The following is a 12,872-nucleotide window of genomic DNA, read 5'->3' on the forward strand; positions in this document are numbered from 1 at the left end:
CGCATTATCTTTGGTGAAGTCAGAGCAGCTGCTGAAGGACCCCCCAGATAAGACGAGAGGCTCAACAGGAGCAGGGACTCCTCAGGAGGAGAACACATGGAGGAGGAGGTCTTTTCAGTGGGAGGAACCTTAGTTACCTCTTCTTGGCAGAATCATTCTCACGTTTCCTCCACGTTTTCTCCATGTTTCCTCTATGTTTCCTCCATGTTTCCTCCACGTTTCCTCCATGTTTCCTGCATGTTTCCTCCATGTTTCCTACATGTTTCCTCCATGTTTCCTCTATGTTTCCTCCACGTTTTCTCCATGTTTCCTCTATGTTTCCTCCATGTTTCCTCTATGTTTCCTCCATGTTTCCTCCATGTTTCCTCTATGTTTCCTCCACGTTTCCTCCATGTTTCCCGCATGTTTCCTCCATGTTTCCTCCATGTTTCCTGCATATTTCCTCTACATTTCCTCCACGTTTCCTGCACGTTTCCTCCATGTTTCCTGCATGTTTCCTCCATGTTCCCTATTTATTTCCTCCATGTTTCCTCTACGCTTCCTTCACGTTTCCTACATGTTTCCTGCATGTTTCCTCCTTGATTCCTCTATGTTTCCTGCATGTTTCCTCCATGTTTCCTCCATGTTTCCTGCATGTTTCCTCCATGTTTCCTGCATGTTTCCTGCATGTTTCCTGCATGTTTCCTGCATGTTTCCTCCATGTTTCCTCCATGTTTCCTCCATGTTTCCTCCATGTTTCCTGCATGTTTCCTGCATGTTTCCTGCATGTTTCCTCCATGTTTCCTCCATGTTTCCTCCTTGATTCCTCTATGTTTCCTGCATGTTTCCTCCATGTTTCTTTCTCGTTTCCATGAGGACTCCTATCGTGCTGATCCAGTCTGTGTGGTTTGTCTCTACAGGCTTAAGTCCACGCCGACACCCACCTCCTCTCTAAGTGCCAACGGTGTTTCAGCTGAAGCTCTGGACTACGACCGGCTGAAACAAGTGAGTCAAACTCCTGAGATTTCAGCAACAGATTTCCAGAGTCTCCCAGTTTTCTCTGTCTGTGGTTGCTATTGGGGGGCCTCAGTATGCTCTGATCCAGAACGATGTTTTCACACCGAATGCGATTCGCGTGACCCGCCCCTCTTTCGCTGCTGGGCGAATTTGCCGCTTGTCAAAAAGTGTTTTTGTTGCTGCACCGTGTGTGGGAGGAGCTACCAGCTCTGTCTGTGGATGTCTCACTTAGAATGAATGGAAGACACATCTGATGTTGAGGAAACGGGTTTTTGACGTGCTGGCTGTTCCTATTAAATCAAGGCTCCCGCAAACCGAGGGCCCGCCCCTCTTTCACTGCACGGCGATCCGCTGCACCCCGCCTATCAAAAATGTGATCCTGAGCATGAGGCTGTGGCTGCGTGCAGGTGTCTGTACATTTTAAGGTACACACACTGGTTGCGTTGGCGCACATTGCAGCGGCCCCCCCAATGAAAAGTCCATGCAAGCGGGAGTAGAAGTCGATAATTCTCCTTGAGCTTCTATCTCTCTCTGGGGATGTGTCTGGTTGACAGCTGCTTCCGCCGTGTGACTCAGTTTGAAGCTATCCCGCATTAACCTGGGGGGGGGTTAATGCTGGACAGTGAACAGGCAGCTCTCATCCCTACAGAAGCTGGTCTTAACCAGAAGGAGATGCAGTTCCTGGACTCCAGAGTCCGTCTGACTGATTCTGTGTTTGTTTGTTTGTTGTTTGTAGGACATTCTTGATGAAATGAGGAAGGAGCTGTCCAAACTCAAAGAAGAGCTCATAGACGGTAATGACCAAACATCTCCGTCTTTCACTTTCCCAGACGTTTCTGGAAGTGATGGCTGATCATGGGATCACGTGATCACGTGACTCTCTGCTTTCAGCAATCAGGGAGGAGCTGGGAAAGTCCAGCACCGCATGAGGGATCCAAAGCCACTCTTCCCGACATCCATGTGACGAGAACGACGCCACGCCCCATCGTCAGTGGAGGAAGCACGGACAGATCAGGCGCTGGCGAGGACGGCGAGGACGGCGAGGACGGCGAGCTGTCTGAGGACGGAGGACTCTATGCAAACCAGACGAACTCTGCTCCTGCAGGACCTGAACGTCGTCAGTTCCCATCAGGCCTTCTGCTAGCAGAGCTGAACAAAAGGAACGGGGGGAGTTATCTGTTTTTCCCATGATGCCATAGGGGTAGCAAGTGCATGTATGGATGTGTGAGAGCAAATGACGTGCACGTCGAACTAGTCTTCCTCACATTGAAGTGAAAACCTTCAAAGATCGAATCAAGAGTTTCTAACAACCAGCGTCAGCGCGTGGAGAACCTCCTCCTGTCTGCTCCTCCTGTCTGCTCCTCCTGTCTGCTCCTCCTGCCTGCTCCTCTTGTCTGCTCCTCCTGCCTGCTCCTCTTGTCTGCTCCTCCTGCCTGCTCCTCCTGCCTGCTCCTCCTGTCTGCTCCTCCTGCCTGCTCCTCTTGTCTGCTCCTCCTGTCTGCTCCTCCTGCCTGCTCCTCCTGCCTGCTCCTCTTGTCTGCTCCTCTTGTCTGCTCCCCCTCCTGTCTGCTCCTCTTGTCTTCTCCTCCTCCTGTCTGCTCCTCTTGCCTGTTCCTCCTGTCTGCTCCTCTTGTCTGCTCCTCCTCCTGTCTGCTCCTCCTCCTGTCTGTAGCCAGTGTTCCAGATGTCTTTAGAAGCAATAAGTGTAGCATTTTCCTGAACGGTTGGTTCTCTTCTCTGATGGAACAAGAATCACAGAGACTGGGCCGTTCCGTCTGCAGACTGGACCGTTCCGTCTGCAGACTGGGCCGTTCCGTCTGCAGACTGGACCGTTCCGTCTGCAGACTGGGCCGTTCCGTCTGCAGACTGGGCCGTTCCATCTGCAGACTGGGCCGTTCCATCTGCAGACTGGACCGATGAAGAGGAGGAAACCTCTTCATCGGTCTCCTGAAAGCTTTAGTTTTGACTCCTCAGCAGACAAACGGTCTTTGGAGGCTCCAGTTTACCATCAGGACTCTGAGTTGAATGTGGGGGGCAGGTGGGGGTCCTCATCAGTTGCCCCACCTCCCTGTCTGTTTTGGGGCCACCTCTACTGGGGGGTGTCTGATCAGATGGACCCAGCATGAACAACAAGCAGAGCCAGTGATATCCATCATCTTCTCCTCACCAAATGTCATTGGTTCCTTCTTGACACATGGGCGTGGCCAGACTGTCAGATGCTGAAAGCATGCTGTTTTCCTCTCGGTGTCCCGTTTTCTTTCCGGTCCTCGTTGGGAACATCCTGGTCTTTGCCTTGTTTTCTGCATTGAACGTGTCCCAAACTCGCCATCGCCGTTCGGACCCCCTGCAGCTTCTGTCGTGGCCGTCACATTCATGGGGGGCCCTGTGGTGCTGTTCTCCCCTAAGGGACTTTCTTGAATTTCTTGAACCTTGATGAGGAGGGATGAAGGTGGCGTTCTCCTCACCTAGGCAATCTGGCTGTCAGCCTTATTCAGTCGGGGTGGGGGTGGGGGTGCAGAAGTCTGATTCTTCATGTTTTGCATTGTACCATACTGTATTCATGTTAAGCAATCTTTTCTTACATGCTAGCATACTGTTCTCCTGAAATAAATAAAAGTTGATATTCAAGACGTTGTCTGTGATGAAGACTGAGGAAGAGGAGGAGGTTCATGGAGGAGGTGAAGGAGAGCAGAGGAGACGGTCAGATGGAGGGAGGTGATTCGCTGTACCAATAAGAACATGAAAAACAAACAAGATTTGTCTATGGATGAAGAACTCAGGTCAGCTTTTATTTTGAAAAGTCACTGTGTGGAAGCTCCGCCTGCCCAAAGTGAAATCCATCAGAGACTGTTCTGACGAGCTTTTCTCTAACACAAGTATAAATGAGAACTGGATGTGGAGCAGTTTGTGTCCAAAGTCTGTCACAGCAGGAAACTCAGAATCAAACATTCTCCTGGAGACCTCACAAGCTCCTCCTCCTCCTCCTCTTCCTCCTTCTGTGGGCGGATCAGAAACGGCTGCAGAGCGTCTGCACTTCCGCTGGAGTTTGGTTTGCAGCAGAAGAGTTGCAGCTGCAACCCAAGAGGAGGAAGCTGAGGCTGAAGCAGCAGCGCTGTGATTGGGGAGTTTGAATTTCAGAAATGTCTTCCTTCTATTTACTGTCCGCAGGTGAACCGGGTCAGTGGAGGTGATCGGTGCTGAAATCTTCAGTAGTTCTGGGGATAAATGACCCAGTTTAGTTTAGATGATTATACTGAATCAGACCTAAAAGAACATTTGTTTCCTGTAGTTCTCAGAAACCAGCAGGTCATTTTGATCTTTTCTGTACTGACAGAATCATCAGCATCAAACCAAAGTCATCAGGTGTAGGCCTGACCTTTGACCTTTGACACAGCACCTCTACAGAACAGAGGCTCCTCCCATCTGGATGCTAAATTCTCACTTATGTGTGAAAACATTCAACCAGCGCAACACTGAAGCGGAGACACTCAAACTCCCATAATGCACCTCTTCCACTGCTTAGCCTGAGCAGGATCCTCACAACACTGAAGATGGCATGTTTGGATCAGCATAAAGTCAGACTTTTTAAGTATATTTTTGTAAATATTTTGAATATAAAGTATAGTGATACTATTGAACAAGTTCGGGTTAACAAAAACCAAAGAAATGGTCATTCTCTTCCACCACGGTCCTTCCACCTCTCCCACACTCATAGTTAATAACGAAGCAATAGAGAAGGTTCACTCACACAAATATCTCGGCACCATAATTGATGATAAACTCACTTTTCAACACGAAATTCATATTCTCCAAATGTCAACGTCTTTTCTTCTCCATGAACTTAACAAAATGGCAGGTCCATCAATCAATTCTTGCTGCTTTTTACCAATGTTTTATACAATCTATCCTCACGTTTAACATTACAGCCTGGTTTGGTTCACTCAGTCTCACGTATCGTAATACTCTCAATAAAATCGTTAAAATCAGCAGTAAAATGATTGGAGGGCAGCAGGAGTCCCTCTCCTCCATTTACAACAGAGTCCTTAAAGGAACTCAGTTTTCTGACAGCTCACATACTCTCCATACTCATTACCGTCTCCTACCGTCAGGTCCAGGTTCAGGTCCATCTTATTTAAAACTAAGGGAGCCACAACCAGCTTCATCCCACGTCAGTTCACCTGCTTAATAGCTGATAAAATTGACTGTAGCCGGTTATGATTTTATTGATTGATCTTTTATTTCTATTTCATGTATTTATGCTAATGAATGTGTTTTAACAAAGTTCTGTATATCTGAGCCTGTCCTAGTGCTGATGCTTGGTCTGCAAATGAAGTTCCTGACAGATAAAGTTATTTGATTGATTGATTGATTGACAATAAATGTAATGATTTAAAATGTTTACCATATTTCATTAATTATTTATGAGCAAATGTTGTTCAGTGTCTTGTTTTCCACTAGAACCCCGACTGCATCACTTTACAGTTCTTTATCTCCTCAATCATAATTTTAGAACCTCGTTGGTTGAGACACATTGATTCTGTTTTTGTCTCATAATTAAAACTATTTTTTGTTGAAATCAGACAATATTGACTGTCCCCTTTAAAAACAAATATTTCTTAACAAAAGTCACTCTTTAAAAATATATGGAAAATGGTTCCAGTACAGGCTGCACGGTGGCGCAGTGGTTAGCGCTCTTGCCTCACAGCGAGAAGGCCCCGGTTCGACTCCCGGCTGGGACCTTTCTGTGTGGAGTTTGCATGTTCTCCCCGTGCATGCGTGGGTTTTCACCGGGGACTCCGGCTTCCTCCCACCGTCCAAAAACATGCTTCATAGGTTCATTGGTGACTCTAAATTGCCCCTAAGTGTGAATGTGAGAGTGGATGTGTGTGATTGAGGCCCTGAGACAGACTGGAGACCTGTCCAGGGTGTACCCCGCCTTCGCCCATCAGTGGCTGGGATAGGCTCCAGCACCCCCGCGGCCCGAATGGGACAAAGCGACAAGAAGATGAATGAATGAATGGATTAATGAATAAATGGTTCTAGTACAGTCTTGGGATATATATCGTGATATGGATCCCATCATCAGACATGATACACGATACATATCGTATCCTCAGATTCTTGCCAATACACATCTCTGGTTATAAACATGTCCTCGAAGCCAAACTTGTTTTTACTTTGAATTTTTCACCATATTATGAATTTAGTATATATGTACATCAAGTATTTTTTTAAATATATCTTAGTTATAAAATGTTTATCTGGTGAATGTTTTATTTCTACTGGAATTGAATTTTTGAAAACGTATCCAACTAATTTAATGTTGGTGTGAAATCGTTTTGTGGTGTTGTTTAGAGCCTATGTATTATTTTTAATTATCGTCCTGATAGAATAAATAATATTGTTAATTCACTGATTCTTAATATAACGTCACTAAATAATAAGATTAGTTCCACGAATACCCAGTCAAAGGCCGTCCTTCTTTCTGTATCTATCCGCCCTCTGGTCCTATTTCGTCTCGCGGAAGGGCCGTGAAACGAGGGAGGGAGGAAACGAGGTCAACACTTTTGACTGACGGTAATCTGACACCAGTAAACAAACTGCTCTCTGCTCCCGAGCAACCAATCACAGGGCGATGACGTTTAACCGTCAACCAATGAGAGCGGAGATCCCTTAAAATTGAACGCTCGGCCGTCCAATCGGAGGGCTTCGCGCCTTCCGAGTCATTCGTGGGTTTTGCCCCGAGAGGGAGGGAGATCGAGCTCTACGTCAAACCTGTGCAAACTCTTCTTTTAATACATTTAAAGCCCGCTTGTTGTTGTTTTTAATCCTCCTCGGGATTATTTTTCATTTGCCTCTTTGGATCGGATCCAGGAAGAACAGGTAAGCCCAGGTTCCCGCCGCGGGATCTCCCCGCGAGCGTCTTTGGTGGCAAATCAAGGCTTAGCCGCAGCTAGCTCTTATCTCCGGCGCCGGCATGCGTCTAATTCCTGAAATCCTGACAGGCTTCCCGTCTGAATTTCAGGGAAACTGGGGTTGGGGTTCGTTTTGTGACGTCAGGTTCCCGCGTGCGTTCTCCCGGGATAAGTTTTAGACCGTTTCAGACACTTTAGTGAGGAGTGTAAACAGGCCGGTCGGAGGCCGCTCCAGGCTTTAGACGGCGCCTCCGGAGTGAACTGTCACAGACGAGGAGCGTGCAGCTTCCCGCTCCCAGAATGAACGGTTATTTATTGTTGACGTGCATCCTTAGAGTTAACGGTCCGCGCACGGTGACAGGCGCGCGCGCAGTGTGCGCGGCAGCGGGTTTCGGTTCGTTCTCGGTTTGAACGCATGACGTTTTCCCTCCTTTCCTGTTTGCGGCATCAGGACGGACGGAGTCCAGTTAAAGACACAGACCCGAGGTTCTGGTTCCATCAGAACCCGCTGATACACAGACGGTAGATTCGGTCACGGTTCAGTTGAATAAAGGCGCGTAAATCCGTTCATTCATTTAATGATCGTCAGATAGATTCATATCATTCCGCTGTGAGCGGTTTATGTTTGTCTGAACTGTTCGTGCATGTAGCCACTGATCCAAACACCTATCAGAACTGAGTTACCGGACCCGCTAAAGCGCGCGCGTGCCGCGGGATCCGGGGTCCCGGGTCTGGTCTCCGAGCACGCACTCTTTGGTGTGTCCGTTTCATCGCGGACTCTGGAGAATTTAGACCTGAAGGAAATCCCAGACGTTTTCTTTATTGAGTTTAGCGGGGGTTTCAGTACAAAGCTTTTATTCTGAAGTTCATAGTTATCTATTAAATATGCTCTTTAGTACAAAGCTTTTATTCTGAAGTTTTTATCTAATTGATGTTTTTTCCTAGAAAGCTTTAATTCTTAAGTTTATAATTGTCAATGTAATGTTTTTCAATAGAAAGCTTTTATTCTGAAGTCCATAATTATCTATTTAATGTTTTTTAGCAGATAGCTTTTATTCTGAAGTTTTTATCTAGTTAATGTTTTCCCCATCAAGCTTTTATTGTGAAGTTTCTGCAGCGCAGCGTCAAGCTTTCCTTTGAAGTTGAGTCAGAACCGTTATTCTTATACACAGTCTATGGTCAGAACACACTGGGGGGTGCTCTGCTTTGTCTGAGGCGGGACGGGTCTGTCAGCAGTTCTGGGGGGTGAGAATACTGCTGAACCAGCTGGGACCCCCCCTCATTGTTCCTTTGACGTGGTGGCTCGTTTCCCTCCGTCTGGATGGACTGAGGTTCTGGAGCTGCAGGCGGATAAGAGAGGAAGGATCCAGAACATTCAGTGGAGTCTAAGGGTCAAAATCTGATCCTGGAGGTCACAGAGGCCCGGCTCAAACCCAGAGCGGCTGCATGTGGGTCCAACCTGCAGGGAGGGGTTCTGAAAAATGGTTAGCCCTGAACTCTGAACGGTTCTTCACCTCTAAGGTTCTGGTCCTCACATCAGGTGTTCTGGTTCTTCACTTGTAAGGTTCTGGTCCTCACATCAGGTGTTTCTGCCTTTGACTATCTTTAGCTGCAGTCTACCTTCACGTCTGCCTCCCTCTCTCTCTTACTTATCGCTCTCTCTGTCTCTCTCTCCTCAACACTCTCTCTCTCTGTCTCTCTCTCCTCAACGCTGTCTCTCTGTCTCTCTCTCTCTCTCCTCTCCTGTCTCTCTCTATCCTCTCCTGTCTCTCTCTATCCTCAACGCTCTCTCTCTGTCTCTCCTCTCTCTCTCTCTCTCTGTCTCTCTGTCTCTCTCTCCTTAACGCTGTCTCTCCTGTCTCTCTCTCTCCCCTCTCTCTCTCCTCTCCTGTCTCTCTCTATCCTCAACGCTCTCTCTCTGTCTCTCCTGTCTCTCTCTCTCCCCTCTCTCTCTCCTCTCCTGTCTCTCTCTATCCTCTCCTGTCTCTCTCTATCCTCAACGCTCTCTCTCCTGTCTCTCTCTCTGTCTCTCCTCTCTCTCCCCTCTCTCTATCCTCTCCTGTCTCTCTCTCTCCTCAACGCTCTCTCTCTCTCTGGCTCAGGATGCCCACCTCCAGGTTCCAGAGAGGGGACTCAGTGATGGGCCGATGGCCCGGCAGCTCGCTGTACTACGAGGTCAAAGTTCTGAGCTTCGACGGGGCCAGCCGGCAGTACACCGTCGTCTACAAGGACGGGACGGAACTGGAACTGAAGGAGCAGGACATCATGGTGGGGTCCAGCGTGTTGGTTGAACTCTTCAGCTGCCTGAGGGCGCCGTCACCTGACCCACATCTCTCTTTCAGAATATCTCATCCTTCCAGCACCGCTCTCGCTCCCGTTCCCGTTCACCGGGACGCCGCCGCAGCCGCTCGCGCTCTCCTGCCAGGACCACTCGCCGCTCCTCGTCCCGGTCTGCTGCAGCGGAGAAGGCCCCCCCCTCCAGCAGGGAGGCAAAACCGAAGGACAGCGGGGAGGGTTGCCTCAGCCCACCGGTGAGTCCTACATCGGGTTTGGGTCCAGGCCTGTTGATCTGTGTACTGCTCTATGCATCCTAGCATGAAGAACCGACCCGTAACCAAGTCTAAATTCCTGAGAGTTACAGAGAACAGGTGAGGCAGAACACCTGCAGATGGGCAGAACCAAAAGAATCTAGAAACAAACCCGTCTGTCCATGTCTGTGGTTTGGGACACAGAGAGGTCAAAGTAGGGCTGAGCGATATATTGATTTAATCGATTAATTCTAATTTTATGTTGTAGACGATTTATTATTTTGAAAATGGAGATTCTATTTAACCTGCACTCTGCCCTCTTGGGCTTCCGTAGTCCGGCGTAAAGTCATGCAAAGCGCAGACATGAAAGCTGCAGCTGGCAGAGGAGATTCTCCAGTGAGGCAGAGAGAGAGAAAGCCTGTTAAAAAAAAGAAAAAAGAAAGCCACGTGCAGCGCCGAAGTCCCCCCCCCTTCTGCTAATGGTCTGTGTGTGTAGCGGTTAGCTTTAGCTGATGCAGCAGCGGGACATGCAGCTATTTTCAAACGGATCCAGTCAGAACTGGAGGATAAAGCTGCAGCAACAGAACCTTTAATAAAAGTTGATTTGAAGACAGCGCTGCTGTTACACTCTGACGCTAGCATGCTAATACTAGCCGCTAATGCTAACGGACTGTCCATGTGTTGTCTATAAATGTAAACACAGAGGATCGGTTTAAAGTCGGTCGTTTTCACTTTAAGACGTGACGGATAAATACAACAGCATGAATTCATAGAACATTTATAAGAACTGTATTTTATAAATAGAACAGACATGAATCCACTATTAACTTTATTGGTAGTCTCTTTGTAGCATTACAGAGCTGCATCTTTACCGTCAGTGATATCATGGGAAATATTCCAAAAATATTTGTAATCTCTTTTGTTAGGATTAATCCAAATATGAATCATCTGGAGAAAGAATTCAGAAAAGAGCATTTTCTGTCAATCTGCTCCGTTTGCTAAATCTGTTCTTGTTTTTCTGCATGTTTTGAGTTTACAGTTAGAAGACAACAAAGACTTGTTCATACTAGTTATTGATTGATTTTATACCATTTTGTTTTCTTGAAAAATTATAGAAAATACTAATATGATCATATTTTACTACAATTTACTACATTTATAAAGATCGCGAATCTGCGATCCTGGACGTCGCGAATATCCGTACTTGAATTTTCAGGAGCAGATTGTGAGTATTCAAGCACCCAGATTCTCGTCACAGCGCTAGTTGATACTTAATTAAATAGCAAAAACAACCTAAAAATGCATTTGGTAGCAGAAAGAGCCGCAGTTTACAGTGAATCAGTGCAGAAGAACTGAATCTCTGAGAAAAGCCAGAATTCATCACTACTGTGGAGGGAAACCAGGGAAGACTTGGTTTTACTTTGTCTGAAAGTTTTGGAAGAATTCTAAAATAAAAAAAGAGAGAACAATTAATACAGATTATTTAGACGTTTTTTTAATATTCTTTAATGATAATAAAGGTACAATATTTTGAGGAGATATACGTTTAACTTGAGCAAATTAACTGATACTAATGAGATTTGTAGCAGAAAGTTGTGGGGGGGTGAAAGAATAAGTTCTTCATGGGGGGGTGTAAGAGAAAATAATTGAGAACTCTGGACTAGAGAAAACTATTTTTATTCCGTTTCAAATGTCTGTATTAACAGCTCCTCCTTCATTTCGGAGCTGAGAGAGGCGCGCTCACTGAGGTTCTCGGGTCGGATTTGTCCGCGTGAGATGTTTGATACGCTCGCGGAGATGTCTAATTTCTTCGTGGAGTTTTGACATAAATATAACGCCATAACTGGAGGAATGAATGGATGAGCGAGCGAGGTACTGCACAGCCCGCCCATGTCCCGCCCTCCAGAGCCATATACCTCACCGTGATTGATTCGTTCAGCTCTGCACACAGCAAGTGTCATTCATTGTGGTCTGGAGGTGCCACACTAACATAATCTTTCATATGAAGACGGGGGCCGCGAGTTTGACACCCCTGATCCAGAATGTTGGGTGTCTTATATTGAACATTTCCCTGTGGGCGGGGCTCTGTGTAACGGCGAACTGTGGCCTCCATTCAGCTCCAGCCTTCAGCATCTGCTCTGTTTCAGCCGCAGGTGAACAAAGGAAACGGGAACAGCAGCAAGCATGAAGGCAAGGACAACAACGCCGAGAGCAAGGTGAGCCACAGCAAGCGCACGGAACCAGAGTTCTGCAGAACTTAGAAAACCCTCACTGATGTTACGGTATTGACTGTATATAAAAATAACTGGACTGAACAAGCCCCCCTCCTTCCGTGTTCATATAGGAAGTACCACTGGGTTACAAAAAGGCCAAAGTCCCATTGACTTCCATTGAGAAACAGACAGTTATTTCTCAGTCATTTTATATGTCAGAATAATCATTCTTCCTCTGCTGCTTTCTGATTAACTTCTTTTTTCTAATCCTAATTTTTAAAAGATTTTTTTCCATTATCACAAGTTATTAGAGTTATAAATTGACCAATCAGATGGCTCAATAAGCGTTTGTGGGTCTGACGTCGACCGTCTGGGGGGTTTGATTGACAGATGACGGGTAGCCAATGGGAGCAGACTTCATCAATGGGTCCGTGAAGACCTTTTAACACCTACTTTACAATTCAACAATGTACCAATCATTGTCCTACTGTTGTTTTCCTCAATGGAATGTACCGATGCAGCAGTTTAAAACAACAAGAGGAGCATGCTGTCGACATTTTTAGATGAGGATTTACTCTGTAGAAATAGATTTCACTCTGAGGTTATGTGCTTTGGACTTTTTTCTTTGTTTAATGTTCATTTTTCTTTATTTCACTGTTTTGGTTGTAGCTTATAAATTATAAGTTGCATATATGCTCATAAAACCACCAACCAAAGTTTCATCTTCTTCACTTTTCCAGCTTCAGCCTGAATTAGACGCAGCCGTCTGAGGAGCGCGAGACAAACTTGAAAGGACCTGGTCGTATTTTAAACAGAAAAAAGATCCAGCTGTTCACTTGTTAGGATGGTTATTTATTTTAAATACCGCTGAACGCGCTTCTCACGTGCATCTGATCAGACTGTAACGTGACCGCGCATGTGAAGAGACGAGCTGCTGCAGCGGCGGCGTGAGGGGGGGCGTGTGCCGTTCTGCAGCGGCGTCCCCCAAATGCTCCTTTTACCTCGACTAAAAGGAATAAATGTAAGTAAATCCCAAAGGACCGCTGACAGAATCAAATGTTGGGATGGTTCTCCCTCAAAGACTTCAACAATGACTTGTACGATTCTCCCGAGCCGCCGTTATTAAAGTAGAAGCTGTTTACATCCGCGGTCTCGTGGTCGAGGCATGGAAAGAGGCGGGGACTCACAATAAACTCACTCCTTTTTTTTTTTTTTTTTTT

The 12,872-nt window shown here is 46.5% G+C and overlaps 2 protein-coding genes across 5 annotated transcripts in view; both read left to right on the forward strand.

The window, feature by feature from the left end:
• Nucleotides 1-2,455, forward strand: part of enah (ENAH actin regulator) — a gene marked incomplete at its 5' end in the record, with an annotated part of 34,605 nt that extends 32,150 nt beyond the window's left edge. The window contains 3 exon segments of the mRNA XM_024264016.2: nt 900-984; nt 1,733-1,790; nt 1,888-2,455. Coding sequence (XP_024119784.1) covers nt 900-984; nt 1,733-1,790; nt 1,888-1,925 — 181 coding nt within the window.
• Nucleotides 2,456-6,686: 4,231 nt separating this feature from the next.
• lbr (lamin B receptor) overlaps nt 6,687-12,872 on the forward strand; it is a 13,855-nt gene continuing 7,669 nt past the window's right edge. Inside the window, exons 1-5 of one of the 4 annotated variants that reach the window (XM_024264012.2) lie at nt 6,687-6,879; nt 8,084-8,395; nt 9,014-9,179; nt 9,254-9,442; nt 11,593-11,655. In XM_024264012.2, coding sequence (XP_024119780.1) covers nt 8,358-8,395; nt 9,014-9,179; nt 9,254-9,442; nt 11,593-11,655 — 456 coding nt within the window. In that variant the 5' untranslated portion in view covers nt 6,687-6,879; nt 8,084-8,357. Of the gene's footprint in view, nt 6,880-8,083; nt 8,396-9,013; nt 9,180-9,253; nt 9,443-11,586; nt 11,656-12,872 lie in introns of all 4 variants that reach the window. The other 3 variants (XM_024264010.2, XM_024264011.2, XM_024264013.2) reach the window with 3 other exon arrangements.

Source organism: Oryzias melastigma, linkage group LG15 (genome assembly GCF_002922805.2).
Source record: "Oryzias melastigma strain HK-1 linkage group LG15, ASM292280v2, whole genome shotgun sequence".
Taxonomy (NCBI): Eukaryota; Metazoa; Chordata; class Actinopteri; order Beloniformes; family Adrianichthyidae; genus Oryzias; species Oryzias melastigma.